At 36.9% G+C, this 18,829-nt stretch overlaps 1 protein-coding gene across 8 annotated transcripts in view; it reads left to right on the top strand.

Annotated features, from left to right (window-relative positions):
• Positions 1 to 18,829, top strand: part of ANKS1B (ankyrin repeat and sterile alpha motif domain containing 1B) — a 1,153,827-nt gene that overhangs the window by 425,293 nt on the left and 709,705 nt on the right. For all 8 annotated transcript variants that reach the window (XM_086400851.1, XM_086400849.1, XM_086400852.1 and 5 more), the window contains exon 11: positions 3,540 to 3,676. In XM_086400851.1, coding sequence (XP_086256977.1) covers positions 3,540 to 3,676 — 137 coding nt within the window. The remainder of the gene's footprint in view (positions 1 to 3,539; positions 3,677 to 18,829) is intronic.

Below are 18,829 nucleotides of genomic sequence, written 5' to 3'. Positions count from 1 at the left end.
ACTAAAATCCAGAGTAATTAAATAAATTATCTAACATTGAACAGATAGGTTTTCCACAAACCCCAGCATCTGGTATTAGAATATGAGTTTGTGTTCTTTTTTAAATTAATATTTACTAAAAGATAGAGTCATAATTAATGTTTAATTCATTCTAATAAAAAGTAAAAAGTAGCACAGAATTGAAGGTGTGACGGACAGACAGAACAAAATACTATGAATGAGAAATAGAGGCATAAAAACAGATTCATGAAGACTTCAAGCATTGGAATTATCAGACAGATTAAAAAGCAAAACAACTTCCAATTTGAATAAATAAGAGTAAGCAAATACTGGGGTATTGAAAATGCTAAATGATAATGTAGTGTATTTGAAAAAGAACCAGATAGAAATTTTAGAACTGAAAAGCATAATTGAAAGTAAGTAAATGGTTTGATAGCAGACTAGACATAGCTGAAGAAAGAACCAGTAAGCTGGAAAATGAATATTTATATATATATAAAACTATCCAGAATGCAATACAGAGAGAAAACAATGAGGGTACAAAAGAGATAATAAATTATAATAAATAATGTCTAACATTATTTCACTGAAATCCAAAAGGAGAGAAGAGAGAAAATGGGATAGAGGCAAGATTTGAAGTGATATAGTAGGGAATGTGTGCTTTCCCATAGTCTTTCCTACTTCTACTGCTCAAAACTCCATCTTTTTCAGTTCCTCAGGCCAAAAACCTTAGTTATGCTTGCCTTCTCTATTCCTCTCCTCCCCTGTATCCAACATATCAAGAAATTCTATTAGTCTATCTTCAAAATATATCCAGAATCCAACCTTATCACCAACTCAAATGCTAATACCCTGATTTATCCTGAGTCACTGTTGTTAACTCATCTCCCTGCTTCCAGGTATTATACCTATAGTACACACAAGTGTACTCTAAGATGTTTTTATGGTTGATATTTTCTGTTTTTATTATTTCCATCTTACTGTTTCCATGTTCTACTTTGTTTTTGTGGAGTTGGTTGACTCCAGAAGTAGAGACTGCCCGTAACTTGACTATGACAATAGTCTTCAGGCTGTGCCTCCTCTGTTCATATTTGCATACCTAGGGCATGCTAACCAGCAGAAAGGCAATGTGCCATCAATCTAGAACTTCTTGTCATCCATTTACTGGAAATTTAACTTTGTGATTGTCTTTTCTGTAAAATGGGAGTGGTAGTAATAGTAGCTATTTCAAAGAATTATTTGGAGGATTCAATGAGATTCAGTAAGTAAAAGAATTTAACATGCTCCCTGCACATAATAAATGCTCAATAACCATTAGCAATTATTGTCATTACTAGGCTGGTGTCTGCTTAAATATCTTCAGTATTTCTCATTGCCTACAGAATTAAGCACAAACAAAATAATAAAACCTACTTTTAGTTATCTAAACTTAGCTCCAATATCTTCCTAACATAAAATATTAGCTTTATATATACTCTTTCACTCTCCAAGCCCTTATGTTTTATGTTCTAGTCCTACCTTTCTTACCTGAAAACTGCAGCTTTTCAACAACCATCTTCCTTCCCAGCCACAGTTGGATTTCTTCTCCCCCTGCTTTTTCATCATGCTTCATCTACCTGTTATCAACTCTCAAGTTATACTGCATTATAAATTGCTTGCATGTCTCATGGCACATTTGATTGTATACCTCTCAAGGGCAGAGATTTTAAAAAAAATTTACTAGACTTTATTTTTTACAGCAGTTTTAAGTTTACAGAAAAATCAAGTGGAAAGTATAGAGATTCCTTTTGTGCTCCCTGCTGCCATGCAGGTGCAGCCTCCCACACTGTCAGTATCCCCCTCCAGAGTGGTACATTCATTTTCAGTCAGTGGACCTTGACACTGACACATCATTATCACACAAAGTCCATAGTTCACGAGAGGGTTCACTCTTGGTGCTGTACATTCTGTGGGTTTGGACAAATGTACAGAGACATACACCCACAGTTACAGTATTGTGCAGAATAGTTTCACTGCCCTGAGAGTCTGTGTTCCACCTATTCATCCTAATCCCTGACCAGAGATTCTTTTTAATTTATCCATAAAACATAATGCCAAATACATAATTGCTCCCAAATAAATGTTTTAGATGTATGAGTGAATGAATGAAAGAAGGAGGGGACAAATTAGAGAGAATGAATGCATCTTGTCATTCTTGCTAACTGATGTTTTGTCTCCATTTCAGTGTTCACTCATACTACCTTAGCCTATTCAGAAGACTTCCCCCACAGACTACTGTCTTTCAGGAGCTGGCTTATTCTTGAGATGCTCATTCAAACCCCACCTTATGTATTATACTAAATCAAGAGTGAGCTCTGGACACATCTAAGACGGTTTATGAATTATCTATTTAATTTGGTGTGTCACACTTGCATTTTTTTAATTTCATGAGCCTATGTCTGGATTCCCCAGTGAAAATAAATTATATTTTAAAGTAATGGGGAGAGTTTCATCCTCTTGCTTTCTGTGAGCAAGAAGTGCCTTAACAAATCATTGCTTTTCACCTGGGATTGTTGGCGATGGCCATGGCACAGAGACACTTGCTGGTCTCTAAAGAATTCCCAGTCCTAGTCACTCTTGGACCAATTCAGCTGTCGAGTACAGAAAATTATTGGGGAATAATTAAAAATATAACAAGGAAGTAAATGTTTTGAACATTTGAGCTTGCAACAGTTTCCATAAAAAGCTCTAGAGGATTTGCCAAACTGTCGTTAAAATAATATAACTTCTATGTGCTAGCGGGAGTTATTTACAGAACCTTCTCCATCCTTTCCCCAGTATTTTAAGCATTCTAAAACTGCATCTTTGATGTTATTTTGTTTTGATATAAATTTAAGAGGAAAACGTTATACATATTGCTGATTTTCAAGTCATCAGTTTCTTATTTCTGCTCCCACAATACTGAACATAAGGGAAGATTACTTTGGATTTTTGAAATTTCATTCACTTAGCTTTGACCATCTAGGAAGATATATGTATCTGAGAGTGATAATTTTGTTTTTATCTACATTATAAAACTATTTTGCACAAATGTCAGTTTTTTATCCAGGTTAATTTACTGGGATGCTATTTTTTTTTTTTTTTTTTTACAATTTGAGGGATTTCTGGGAAAAGTGCTTTGGGAAGGCATGAATATTATAGAGAAAACTTAGGCCAGTCATATAAAAAGAGCATTCTTTTAAGTTAAGGTAATGTTTTAGTCATCTGTATAATGGCAATCTAAACATTTATACTGGATGATCTATCATTATAAATTAAGTAATAATACTCTTCCTCCTTGGAACAATACTACAGGGGAATATTTACCATTCTAAAAGAAAATAAAACATTCAATAAACAAATTATCTTTAAAATAAACTGCCAAGTGTATTCCACATTATGATCTTGTAATTAATACCAGTTTTAAGTTTAAATATCAATTCATTTTCATTAAAGTAATTTTAAGTCTTAGAAGGTAAACTGAGTGATTAGGTTCATGGTTGTTCTATTTTTATTCCCAGATAATGCCTCTGAGGTAGCAATTACTGCTCCAGGAACTAGTAACCATAGAAACAGCTCCACAGGCCCAACACCTGACTGCTCACCTCCATCCCCTGACACTGCCCTCAAAAATATTGTAAAAGTCATTCGACCCCAGGTAAGTGCTCATCATGACATCATGTGCAGTTTAATATATTTTGTTTTTGAATCAGTGCATGCACACCATCTATATTGCAGTACCGGGACTATTTTATAAGTAAATGGACTTCCAGGTTAAAAGAATGGACTTGGAAGAGAATGTTTCCTTCCCTTCGAGATGATGATACACATTGAAATCTGTTAGCTTTTGGAAAATTGAATTTGTATATTACATGAAAAAACAAGCTTAGAAAAATGGCTATTTCACATCATTTTTCTCAACATTTTAATAATTATGCTCGAACTATTGAGCTGTTACATGTTTTCTGGTGTTTCCTTTTTCTTTTGTCTTTATTTCTTTGGACATGCCACATTGTTTGTGATAAGTCCTTTATCCTCCAATCCCAGTCGTTTATATATACATGTTTTTTCCAAATCTTTATCCTTTATGGCTTCAAACTAATTTTGTCTGTATTTGATATTGCACCTCTCATTGCTCCTTATTTTTCTCCAGTGCTCAATTTCCTCTAGCTAGTCTCTTTACCTTTTGTTCTTTTTTTCCATTTCTGTCACTTTTCTATATGGGTTTCTTTCTCTTACCCCTTTTCTTTCAGTTGGATTTCCCAGTAGGCGGTTTGCAGGCAAGCTTTAGAAATATCATTGGGACAAGCTGTTCTGTGATATTTCATTGAAAATAGCACTTATAAAGCTGTTTGCATTATATTTTTGCCAACAGATGGACTCAGAACATGGAATTGGTGGTGTTCTCAACCTAGCTCATTCTGAATGGGCCTCATAAAATTCAAGAGAGAGGAACTTTGGATCCAATCAATGCCATTCACTATCTCCTTAGATATATAGTATGAACAAATAGTTTGAGCCAATTTGCAGAACAAATATGTCTTTTAATATTGTTTTGACCTAAATGAGCAATAATTTGTTTAACATCTTACCTTCTTTAACACAACTTATTTTGGATTTTTTTATTATATGTATCATCCTTATCAGTAAAATGACATTTAAGCTTTGCATTTCTGCTACAGCTTATAGAACACTTTCCTACAAATTATTTTGTTTAACCTTTATAAGTTTCAAGGGAATGTATATTTTAGTGTTATGGATAAGTATATTGGCACTCCAAAGGGGCTAAGTTGTGCAACTGATTTGAAGTTTCTTGTACTTTCCTTGGTGTAATAATTGTCTCCTACAATCCTGTTCAGAGGGTAGAAAACTCCTCATTAGGATATATAATTTGCTACCTCTTTATGAGGATAAAACTTATAGGTTCATTTAGGCATAGGTAATATTTCACACAATGTCCTGGTATGTGGAGCAGGAAAATGTTTTCAATAATTCCTCTTCGTTTTCAGGGAAATTTGACCTAGTTCATTTGTTTCAGGAAGTCAGCCCCACTAAACTTAGATTTAGTTGCCAAATGTCACATTTATTATCATTGGTTTTCTCACTAGGTTAAGGTGTTTCTGGTGCTATTGGGCAGCTATTGCATTTCCAACATTTTAAACTATTTATGTAGGAGATTGTCTTATATATATTAATAAAATTTATTGCTAAACAGTTAATTTTATATCAGTGTAAATTCTCTAATGTAAATGCATTTGGTCATTCAGTGAATGAAAAAGATTCTTTTCTGTGTAATCTAGTGAACTCTAAAGGATCTTACTCCATAAATCCTTCTTTACATATTCTATCTTATTTTAGTAAACTTTGAAGAAATCTAGGAGTAGTGTTAAAGCCAGAAATTCCACTTGACTCCACTCCTTGGTTCTGTCCATTTTTAAATGTGTATGAAGGTAACTGACTCTACTTTCCTTTATTAGATGTTATAATGATGATTTAGGGAAGAAAAAATGAAGGGGAAAAATTGTGAAACTAAGGATGATGGTATTTCAATTAGAACCAATGCAGCCTGTATGTATGTATGTTGTAGAACAATAACAGCTAAGGCATATAATTAAGAAAGAATATAACCTCACATGGGCCACTCTTTCTTTTACCTCAGAGACATTGGTGCAGTAGTTATTTCTCCTTTTGAGTCCTGATCTCCTGGGGTTCTTCATTTATTATAGAGAGCAGGGAATAGAAAATTCAAGTGAAAGTAATTATGAAGGAGTATTGGAGTAGAACACATGATTTCAAGAAATGGTTTGGAGACTAGAGGGTGTGAATAACAGACAGCTAGATGGATAAAATAGAGGACTCCCTGGTGTGCTCTGACAAGGCACAGGTGTGTCAGGAATGGAACATTGACAACAGTTACTGTTCCAAAGGAAAGATAATTATTGGTTAGCTTATATAAGAGTCTATATTTTGATCATAGGCTTATTAACCCTCTAGGTGTTTGATAATTCTCCTGGCTTTTCTGTCTGGAAATGCATGAATGTGATTTGATTGACTTATGGGTATTCAGATATTGTTTTCATTTATTAATTAGAAATTAATAACATAATTGGAATGATCATTTCACTCTTAAAACCAGTGATGAGCCTTTAAAATGGAAGTACAAGTACAACTCTTAATCATTAATTTGCATTTATTTGCCTGGGCATTAGTACATGTGTTTAGTCTTATTGTGAGAAAACTGATACAAAACAGATGAGAGATAAAAACAGAACTGTCCATCGTATTCACTCACTACAAATAGATACTGATCAGATAGAGCAAGTTGGGTTACTTCTCCTTCGCCTCATGCATCCCTTTATCTAGTCTATTTTCATAACTCTATCTATAAATGGAAGATATCCATTATAACCAATGAGTTCTTGCTTTCAATATGAGGTAGAGCTGATTATACATTGCATGTGTTTCTGACTGGTGTATTAATTGTGACAGATTTTGCAGTGTTTTATTGAGTTTGACTATTTGGCATATTTATTAACTCGGTAAGTCACAACCGTTAATTCTGCATACTGTATTTGATTTTTTTACCTTTGCTTCTTTGGACTCTTACATGTCCTAAAATTCCTCAGATTGTGAAACTTTCTATTTTTGATTTACAGAGTCTGAAATACTGATGTGCTACTGGCTTCTCTTTGTTTCTTTTCAGTATATTGATCCACAAGCCTGAGGCTCTCTATTTAGATGAATTTGCAAGGCTAAGCTCACTTACTCATACTTGAAAGTAGAACTGTTTCTAAACTTGAAAAGATACTTGAAATACTTGAAAAATATTTACATGTTAAAAAATTTAGGTAGGTCTATTGCAGGAGACCTGGTTTTGATCCCTGGGTTGGGAAAATCCCCTGGAGGAGGGCATTCCTGCAGTATTCTTGCCTAGAGAATCCCCATGGACAGCAGAGCCTGGTGGACAGTCCATGGGGTCGCAAAGAGTTGGACACAACTGAGCGACTAAGCACAGCACAGTGTTGACATACCAGTTTTCTTTTTGCTTTTTCTTTGTAATGCCTTTTTTTCTTTTTAATGTTTTCCTGGTGAAGCATCTTTTTACCCTTAGTAGAAGAATACAGTTTGATGGATTTTGACAACTGTGTATGTAGGTGTAACCACCATTCAAGGCAGGATATAGAACATTGGTGTTACCCTCAGAAAGTTGCCTCATGCCTGTTTCCAATCAGTGGCCCTTATTCCTGCCTCAGTGTGTGCATGCATGCTTGCTCAGTTGCTCAGTTGTGTTTGACTCTTTGCAACGCCATGGACTGTAGCCCATCAGGGTCTTCTGTCCATGGAATTTTCCAGGCAAGAATAATGCAGTGGGATCTTCCCAACCCAGGGATCAAACCCACATCTCTTGCATCTCCTGAACTGGCAGGCAGATTCTTTACCACTGGTGCCACTTCTTTCTGATTTTTATCATCATAATTTAGAATTGCCTATTCTTGAACTTTATGTAAATGGAATCCTACTGTGTGTGTATGTTTTATGTATGCCCAGGTCTGGATTCTTTCACTCAATATAATTCACTCATATTGTGCCTTTTTTTTTCTTTTTTGCTGAGTAGTTGGATTAACATAGTTGTTTCATGTTATTTGGTGTTATGAATGAATGTGCACTGTATGTTCATATAGATACCAAAAAGTAGAATTGTCAGGTTGTAGGGAACATGAATAGCTAATATTGTAAGAAACTTGCCAAGAGTTTTCTGAAGTAGTAGTTCCATAATTTAAACCCACATAGAAATATCTGAGATTTTTTATTTCTCCACAGTCTCGCCAACATTTACACTTTCAATTTTTTTCATTTTAACCATCCTTATGGGTATGAAAGCATTTCTCATTATGGCTTTAAGCACTTTTTCCTGTGGCTATTGCTCATTATTATATCTTTTGAGAAGTGCCTGTTCATGTCTTTTTTATGGGATTGTTCAATTTCCTAATTGTCAATTTGTAGTAATTTTTATTACTACATTCATATGACATTTATTACTACTACAGTATTTTTTATTACTACATTTATAACTAAATTCTCCTGTAATTCTAAAAGATTTTAGTTATTTGTCTGGTTTATGCACTGTAAATATTTTTCCCAGTCTGTGATTTGCCTTCATTTTTAAAAAGCTTTTTATTTATTTATGGTTGTGCTGGGTCTTAGCTGCTCCAAGCGGGCTTCTCCAGCTGTGCTGAGTAGGGGTCACTGTCCAGTAGTGGCGCATGGGCTTCTCACTGTGGTGGCTTCTCTTGTTGCAGAGCATGGACTCTGGAGTGCTGCTTCAGTAGCTGTGGTGCATGGCTGTTTCCCCGTGGCATGAGGGATCTTCCCTGGCTGGGGATCAAACCCATGTCTCCTGTATTACAAAGCAGATCCTTAACCACTGGACCACCAGGGGAAAACCGACCTTAATATTTTTTAATGCTACCTTTTGATGAATAGAATATTTTAATTTTAGTGAAATATGATTTTTAAATTATTTTTCATGGTTGGTGCCTTTTGTGTCTTTTTCCAGGTTATAAGTATATGCACCCATTTTTTTTCCCCATAAGCTTTCTGGTTCTGGCTTTTGCATTTAGTTCTGCAAACTATCACAAATCATTTTTGTATGGTGTGAGGTGGGAGTCAAGTTTCATTTTTTTTCCTATATGGCGAAAGACTTCCCTTTCTCACTGAGTTGACCTAATGCTTTAGTACTGTTTACTGTTTTAACTTTCCAATTTTGTTTACTGTTGATATATAGAAATACAATTGAGTTTTATATCATCCTTGTAACTTTCACCTGGATTATTTCATTTAAAACTCACAGTAGTTCCTTTAAAAAATAATTTCCTTAGGATTTTTTCCTTCCCTGTCATCTGAAAATAATAACGGTCTTACTTTATCCTTTCTGATTTTTATGTCTTTTATTTCTTTTTCTTATCTTTATGGTGCATGGAAGTGGTAAAGCCAGAAATCCTGTCCTTATTTGCTATTTTGAGGAAACACACTCAGTATTTCAACATTAACTATAAGCTTTAAGTTTCTTATATGTACCCTTCTGCTGCTAGTTTGCAGAGAGCTTTTTTTTTTTTTTAATTTTTTAAATTGAAGGATAATTGTTTTGCAGAATTTTGTGGTTTTCTCTCATACATCAACAAGAATCAGCCATAGGTACACCTGCTGAAAGTTTTTTTTAACATAAAAGTGTTTTTTCCCATTTTATTGTTTTTTAATATATATTTTGATGATCATACTACTTTTTTTCTTTTTGTTCTATTAAAGTGATAAATGCATTCCTTTAATTTTGAATGTTAATCCAACTTTGAACTTGGTTATGATGTTTTATCCTTTTTGTATAGCACCTGATGCAAGAGACACTTTGGATAAAACATGTATGGAGAGGTGGATTAGACCTAAGGGAGTCAAAGATGACTGGTTGACTGGAATTTTTGAATGATAGTAATAGATATAGGAAAAACTTAAGTAGAAGTTCATTTTGATGAAGAGGAGGATGATATGACAAATTTGGTTTTGTAAACTCATTGAGAGTGAGGCATGGTATACAAACTGAAATATTAGTATAGAATTATGATGAGAGAGGTTAGGAGCTTAAGGTAAAGATTTTACAGTCATTTATAGAATTTGATGGTAAAGAAAAATAGTACCAAAGGTGGTATGCTCGCAAATGCTTACACTTAGGAATATAGTTAATATTTGTGAAGCACCTCATATAATTTAATTTTCATAATTTTGGAGGGAATGGATATTATTATTGTAATTTTATAGATGAAGAAATTGAGAACAAAATTTTAACTAATTTAAATTTAAGTAATTTCTTAACATTTACTTGAAAAACAGGGCCTTAGTAAAAGAAAGACAGAGCATTGAGAAATGATAAAGGAGGAAGAGCCAGACATCCTGGAATGTGAAGTCAAGTGGGCCTTAGGAGCATCATTATGAACAAAGCTAGTGGAGGGATGGAATTCCAGTTGAACTATTTCAAGTCCTGAAGGATGAAGCTGTGAAAGTGCTGCACTCAATATGCCAGCAAATTTGGAAAACTCAGCAGTGGCCACAGGACTGGAAAAGGTCAGTTTTCATTCCAGTTACAAAGAAAGGCAATGTCAATGAATGTTCAAACTACTGCACACTTGCACTCATCTCACACACTAGCAAAGTAATGCTCAAAATTATCCAAGCCAGGCTTCAGCATACGTGAACTATGAACTTCCAGATGTTCAAGTTGGATTTCGAAAAGGCAGAAGAACCCGAGATCAACTTGGCAACATCTGCTGGATCATGGAAAAAGCAAGAGAGTTCCAGAAAAACATCTACTTCTACTTTATTGACTATGCCAAAGTCTTTGACTGTGTGGATCACAATAAACTGTGGAAAATTCTGAAAGAGGTGGGAATACCAGACCACCTGACCTGCCTCTTGGGAAACCTGTATGCAGGTCAAGAAGCAACAGTTAGAACTGGACATGGAACAACAGACTGGTTGCAAATAGGGAAAGGAGTACATCAAGGCTGTATATTGTCATGCTGCTTATTTAACTTATATGCAGAGTATATCTTGCAAAATTCTGGGCTGGAAGTAGCACAACCTGGAATCAAGGTGGCCGGGAGAAATATCAATAACCTTAGATATGCAGATGACACCGCCTTTATGGCAGAAAGCAAAGAGGAACTAAAGAGCCTCTTGATGGAGGTGAAAGAGGAGAGTGAAAAGTTGGCTTAAAACTCAACATTCAGAAAACTAACATCATGGCATCTGGTCCCATCATTTCATGGCAAATAGATGAGGAAACAATGGAAACAGTGAGAAACTTTATTTTCTTAGGCTGCAAAATCACTTCAGATGGTGACTGCAGGCATGAAATTAAAAGACACTTGCTCCTTGGAAGAAAAGCTATGACCAACCTCAACAGCATTTTACCAACAAAGGTCCGCCTAGTCAAAGCTATGGTTGTTCTAGTAGTCATGTATGGATGTAAGAGTTGGAGTACGTAGAAAGCTGAGTGCCGAAGAATTGATGCTTTTGAACTGTGGTGTTGGAGAAGACTCTTGAGAGTTGCTTGGACTGCAAGGAGATCCAGCCTGTCCATCCTAAAGGAGATCAGTCCTGAATATTCATTGGAAGGACTGATGCTGAAGCTGAAACTCCAATACTTTGGCCACCTGACATGAAGAACTGACATTGGAAAAGACCCTGATGCTGGGAAAGATTGAAGGTGGGAGGAGAAAGGGATGACCGAGGATGAGATAATTGGATGGCATCACCGACTCGATGGACATGCGTTTGAGTAAGCTCTGGGAGTTGGTGATGGACAGGGAAGCCTGGCATGCTGCATTCCATGGGGTCGCAAAGAGTCAGACACAACTGAGGGACTGAACTGACTGAAAGAAGGAAGACAGCACGTTGTCATGAATATAAAGAGAGAAAAGAAAACTGAAGAGGAGATTAATCAATACTGTCAAGACTTTTCGGGAGGTGGAGGAGAAGGGAGATTAAAATGTCACTTTATGTGGTGATTATGAGGGCAAAGACCTTAAAAAATGCAATTTCTCTCAAACAGAAAAAATGCAAAGAGTTGAAGAGTTGTAGAAAAACAATGCACTAATTGTAGATTACTTTTTTGAATAGTTGGTTTTAAAAGGAATGAAATGGTGGTGGTAAAAGGAAAGAAAGCATGTGGCAGTGTGTTGAAAGATGGGCATGGTTAAGGAAACAGTTTTCTTTTATTTTAGGATATCGGAAATTAAACCTGGTTGTAAAGAACAGGAATGAGGAGACTAAAAGAGACATGCGTGATGGAGACTGTAATGTTAAATTGTATAATAGGAGGAGAAACTAAATCTAATCAACTTCAAAGTTCAAGCATTCTGGCATCTCTGGGTGCAAAAGACACTTTAGATAAAGCACTAGTTGCTAAAGTACTGCTTTCTTGAGCTATGCCTCAGTGGTTGTTTTAATTGGGTTGATTTTCTACTCTTTTCTCTTATTTCATAGCATGAATCAAATCTATAGTAATAAAGGATGTTTGAGAAATGACCCAAAGTAGAGGCAGAAGAGACTATTTTAGCACAATATCACAGAGAAGACAAACAGGTGCTTAATATTGAACATTATAATACCTTAATGAACATAGTTGGATGCTAACAGAAAGCCAACCTGGAAAATTTGAAAGTTATGAGTATTTTGAGGTACTCCTGGTACTGTCCAGATTCCACCATGCATTTTAAATCCTATCCTGAATAGTATTCAGCAGAATGAAGTGATTTCAGGCTGTACTTTTGCAGAAGAGGAAGGACCCTATGAAAAACAAGCAAAGAGGGCGTAAGGGTAAAGAAAAGAGAATACTCAAGGAACCAGTTTTCTCAAGAGTCTAAGGGAGATGGTTTGCAAAAAGATGAGCTATTCCTGAACTCCTACCTATGATGGCCTCTGTTTCAATCAGGTGACAACTCAACCTGGAGGAAATAAAGAATTTGGGCATTCTCTTGGACTTTCTTTGTGCTTAATGAACTAATAATAAAGTAATTTAATAATAAACCACATTATCTCTCCCTTCATTAAGGGTTTAGAACTGGGGGTGCATAAAATTCTTGCCAAATCTAGAATCACATTTTACTGGGCACTGGAGGGTTAGATAATACATATGCTAAAATTTAGAATTAGAAATGAGAGTGGGTATGTAAAAAGGAGAGGCATATAACTCAGAGTAAGTATAGCATATTGTATTGGGTTGCAGTAAAAATAGATAAAGAATAAAAAGTCTTTCAAAGAGATAATCTTTTAAAAGTATCTTTATTATTGAGTACTGAACCATTTAGTTCTATTATTGTGCATGTGTTTCATCTATTTCTTATAAAAACCCTACAAGGTTTTTCCTTATTTTACTGCTTGGGTCTGAGGGTTAGATTGAATAATTTCCCCAGTGTTACGCAGTCACTGACTAGAAGAACTCTGGTCTTCTAACTCCAGGAGTCTGTTAATGTTAATTACCCCATTGTTGTTGTTGTTGTTTAGTCACTAAGTCGTGTCAGACTTTTTTGCGACCCCATGGACTGCAGCCTGCCTGGCTTCTCTGTCCATGGGATTTCCCAGGCAAGAATACTGGAGTGGGTTGTTGTTTCCTTCTCCAGGGGATCCTCCTGACCCAGGGATTGAACCCACATCTCCTGCATTGGCAGTCAGATTCTTTACCACTGAGCCACCAGGGAAGCCCAGTTAGCTCAATAGGGAGAAAATAACCAAGAGGGACTATGATATTCCAGAGGGATGATGAAATTTGAGAGGAGAATAATAGATTAGAAAACGGAAGATGAGCCTAAAGATGGGAACCAAAGAAGACTGCCTAACTATCATTTGGAGTCCTACAACCAGTTTCCTTGGTGACTCAGTGGCAAAAACCTGCCTGCAATGCAGGAGACACAGCAGACACAGGTTTGATTCCTGAGTCACGAAGATTCCCCTGGAGAGGAAATGGCAACCCACATCAGTATTTTTGCCTGGGAAATCCCACGGACAGAGCCTGGCGGCTACAGTGCATGGGGTTGCAAACAGGTAGACACAACTGGGCGACTGAGCATGCACACACCCAAAGCTAAGTGAGAGGAGAAGGCTGAAAACAGAAAAGTAGTAAACTAATAGAAAATAATCTTAGGTGAAACAAAGAACAATTCAGAAAGAAAAAAAAAATTGAGGAATAAGTCAATGACCCCAACAATCAACTAGTAGTCCTGGACAAATTGGAATGTCCTGGAAGCTTTTTATTTCTATTGAAGTATAGTTGACTTTATATTAGTGTCAGGCGTACACCGTAGAGACTAAATATTTTTAAAGATTATATTCTATTTACAGTTATTACAAAACAATTCTTATTGTTTATTTTATTTTGTACATAGTAGTCTGTACTTCTTAATTCCCTACTCTCATCTTGCCCCCCCAGTTTTTTCTCCCCATTGGTAGGGAAGTAGGGATAACCTCATATTTAGCCAATATCATGCTAAGGGGATTCAAATCATTGAGGGAGCTTAAAAAGGCTCCCTGAATGCATTACCTAAAAAACAGAGTTGCTATCAACAGAGCCAATTGTGGATGAGACAACAAGAGTGAGAAAGATTGTCTTTGGAAGGTTATATTTCAAATGTGGGCAAAGGTGATTTAATTGGCACTATTAAAAAAGTGGGGTCATTTTAGGGCTTGTTCTCAGTCTGTGAATCTGTTTCCATTTTGTTCCATGTATTTGTTTCATTTTTCAGATTCCACAAATAAGTGGTAACATCAAGTATTTGTCTTTCTCTGTCTCATTTCACTAAGCCTGATGCTCTCCAGATCCATCCACATGGTTGCAAACGGCAGAATTTCATTTTTTATGGCAGAGTAATATTCCATTGTGTGTATATATCCATCTTCTTTATTTATTCAGCTGTTGATGAATGTTTAGATTGCTTCCATGTCTTGGCTATTTTAAATAATGCTGCTTTAAACACTGGGGGTGCATGTGGCTCTTTGAATGAGTTTTTGTTTTCTTTCAGATATATATCCTGGAAAGGATTTTTTTAGCAATGCCTTGGCCCTACCCTCCAGACCGATTAAATTGATATCTTTAAAGGCAAGACTTTATGGAACTGTATGCAACATTTTGCTTGTAGGTACCTACCGTTTTTTTTTAGGAATAAAATTCTAATCATGCTCTGTCACATATCCTCTATGTAACCTTTCTATGTAACCCTCAATTTATCAGCAAAATATGGATGGTATTTACCTTGCCTGCTTCTCAGGGACATAGGAAAGCTCAAATCAGATAAAATGTACCATGGTGCTGTAAGTTATAAAGCTCAATAACGATCCAGTTTGTTATTAGAGGGGCAATTAAATCACATTTGGCCACATTTGAAATATGACCTTGGAGAGACTATCCTCTCACTCGCACAGTCTCATCCACAGTTGTCTCTGATGATAGCAACCCTGGCTTTTATGTAACACATTTGGGAGCCTTTTTAAGTTCCCTAAGTGACTTGAATCTACTTAGGATGATCCTGGTTAAATATGGATCATTTTAGGTGAAACAAAAACAATTCAGAAAGAAAAAAAAAAAATTGAGGAAGAAGCCAATATGGAGAATCCCAGCCTCCAGCATTTCATTCCTTAGAGATGTCTCCATATGACAGCCACAGGAAATATAAACTCCTGAAATCTGGGATGTGAGAGAATCCAAAGATGACAAATGGCGTGGAGTTGTGTCAGGCTGACCCAGTGCAGGGGAAGGGAAAGTCAGCATCCAGGAGGCATCCACTGTGAACTGCATCTTCCACCAATGACTAAAATCACCATCATTCTGTACAGAGGTCGTGTCAATCACATTCCAGCATAATATTAATTACCCTCATTTCACTTCTTTTGATGAGATCCTGGCTGAATTTGTCCACCAGGAAAATGGGAAATTATTTGAGAAAGATTAAGAGCTAAGGAGAAGGAAATGGCAACCCACTCCAGTGTTCTTGCCTGGAGAATCCCATGGATGGAGAAGCCTGGTAGGCTGCAGTCCATGGGGTCGCACAGAGTCAGACATGACTGAAGCGACTTAGCAGTAGCAGCAGCAAGAGCTAAAGAGAGAGTTAAGTTATATAGGGCCACCTTCACTGCATAACCTCAGATAAGCCAAACTGCTCCTACCTTAGTCTTTTTGTTCTCATCCTTGATTTGCCAGAATGTCCTTCCCTCAGAGATCTGCATGGCTCATTATCTTTCTCCTTTCAGGTCATTATTTATATGCCACCTTATGAGAGAGCTCTTCTCTGACCACTGAGTATTAAGCAGCCACCATTTTACTTTCTATCTCCTTTATGCTATTTTTTCCTTATAACATGTTTCACGTCTGGATTAGCATTTATGTGTTAATTTGTTCTGTGTTTTTCTTCATCACTTGAATGAATGTCGCATAGAATGATAACTGTTTTATATTATTATTATTATTAACTGCTCAGTCACAGCACCTCGAACAGCACCTGGTACATAACTGGTGCTCAATAAATATATTATTTGAATTAATAAACTGAGTGTGGTTTGGTAAAAGACAGTGAAGATGGTTCTGGGAAGGGAGTACTCAAATTAAACTTTGTATTTGAATAGAAATTAGCTAGGTGAGGTGGTAAATACATAGTCCAGGGAGCAGCATAGGATGAGCAGAGCATTTAAAGTTTTTTACTTAATGTTCTGCCAAATCCACATTGAATAGTCTACTGAGTCAAGAAGTCCCAGGCAGGCATCCTACCCTTTCCCCTCAATCAGAATGTCCTAATCTCTATGGAGCACTCATTCTGAGTATTATTCCTAAGGGACAAAATTGTTTTCATGGTCAGATATATGGGGGAAATAGAGGGTTAAACACTTTTCTTTACTGAAGAATTTTTCATAGCCTTTCTCCACTGCCACCCCTGGGAAACTCATTAATATTTTCACAACTAGTGATCCACAAAACACAATTTGGGAAGCATGATCCAGGTCATTTGATATACTTCTTTGTAGCTGACCCTAGCAATTCCATTGTGGTTTGATTTTTTCATTCATCCTGTATGAATTCATACTGTTGAGAAAGGGAGTATGCTGACTCAGCAATAAATAGTGTGCTCCTTTTAGTATGCTATAGTGTGGTATCTGGGAGAGGGCAATGGCACCCCACTCCAGTACTCTTGCCTGGAAAATCCCATGGACGGAGGAACCTGGTAAGCTGCAGTCCATGGGGTCCCTAGGAGTCGGACACGACTGAGCGACTTCACTTTTCACTTTTCACTTTCATGCATTGGAGAAGGAAATGGCAACCCACTCCAGTGTTCTTGCCTGGAGAATCCCAGGGACGGGGGAGCCTGGTGGGCTGCCATCTATGGGGTCGCATAGAGTCAGACACGACTGAAGTGACTTAGCAGTAGCAGTGTGGTATCTATAGCATACTAATCTAGGAGAAGGCAATGGCACCCCACTCCAGTACTCTTGCCTGGGAAATCCCATGGACGGAGGAGCCTGGTAGGCTGCAGTCCATGGGTCGCTAAGAGTCGGATAGGACTGAAACAACTTAGCAGCAGTAGCAGCAGCAGTGTGGTATCTAGACTTAAATCTACTTAATCCTGTGAGCAATCATGTAAAATAACAGACTTATTATGATTCCTATTTTATATATGAGGAGACATAAAATGAATATACTGTATATAATATCATGTTGAAAACAAGTTTTAAATTAGCAACGTTAAAATCCTAAAACCCAAAAACAAATAGTTAGAAGGATCTGTATTTTTTTACTATAATACAATATTATTTTTGCATCATTCTATTTTACACTGATTGAATTCTACTCAATAAATTTCTTCACACATTATATTGGGCACTATGAGGAATAAAAAACATTTACATAGTTCTTGGGAGTTTAGGCAAAAAATTAACTACATTGTTTTCTTTTTCTCCCAGATTCAGAACCAATTGAGAGATGGAATGAAGGAGTTAAATTAAACATCATATTTTTAAGTTACTGATAGGATAATTGGACAATGTGGTTCTAGATATGTGGCCAGACGTGCTTTCCACTGAGTTAGACATACATCCGAACCTGTCACTGGTATAGCTAGACAATCGACAAGGTACTTTTGCCACAGAAGACCAGAAAATGTATACATTATGCTGATGTGTTGGTTCTGAAGAGGAAAAGCCCAGAAGGGGTAGAGTTGAGCATGCTTAGTTTTCCCCCCAAAGTAATTTTATAGCTATGTAACTCTGAACTCCTTTGGGGAGAAATGAGTGGAGGGTAGGAGAATAGGCCAAGAATGTTACTCTAATGGAATTCTCTTTCTCATGGAAATATGAGTCCAGAGAGTACAAGTTCAGCTTAATAAAAAGATAAGATATACTTCATTTGCTCCAGTAGCCTACAGTGTTAGATAATAAGACTCGCTATACTTACTTGCCAGACATCAGTTCAGTACAGTTCAGTCGCTCAGTTGTGTCCGACTCTCTGCGACCCCATGAATCACAGCACGCCAGGCCTCCCTTCCATCACCAACTCCTGGAGTTCACCCAAATTCATGTCCATCGAGTCAGTGATGCCATCTAGCCATCTCATCCTCTGTCGTCCCCTTCTCCTCCTGCCCCCAGTCCCTCCCAGCATTAGAGTCTTTTCCAATGAGTCAACTCTTCACATGAGATGGCCAAAGTATTAGAGTTTCAGCTTCAGCATCAGTCCTTCCAATGAACACCCAGGACTGATCTCCTTTAGAATGGACTGGTTGGATCTCCTTGCAGTCCAAGGGACTCTCAAGAGTCTTCTGCAACACCACAGTTCAAAAGCATCAATTCTTCGGCACTCAGCCTTCTTCACAGTCCAACTCTCAAATCCATACATGACCACAGGAAAAACCATAGCCTTGACTAGACGGACCTTTGTTGGCAAAGTAATGCTCTGCTTTTTAATATGCTATCCAAGTTGGTCATAACTTTCCTTCCAAGGAGTAAGCGTCTTTTAATTTCATGGCTGCAGTCACCATCTGCGGTGATTTTGGAGCCCAGAAAAATAAAGTCTGACACTGTTTCCACTGTTTCCCCCTCTATTTCCCATGAGGTGATGGGACCAGATGCCATGATCTTCGTTTTCTGAATGTTGAGCTTTAAGCCAACTTTTTCACTCTCCTCTTTCATGTTCATCAAGAGGCTTTTTAGTTCCTCTTTACTTTCTGCCATAAGGGTGGTGTCATCTGCATATCTGAGGTTATTGATATTTCTCCCGGCAATCTTG

Source organism: Bos grunniens, chromosome 5, assembly GCF_055505025.1.
Source record: "Bos grunniens cultivar Pamir isolate PY7600 chromosome 5, Bosgru_T2T1.0, whole genome shotgun sequence".
NCBI lineage: Eukaryota > Metazoa > Chordata > Mammalia > Artiodactyla > Bovidae > Bos > Bos grunniens.
The sequence above is the reverse complement of the archived record's forward strand: the minus strand, read 5'-3'. Positions and strand labels throughout refer to the sequence as shown.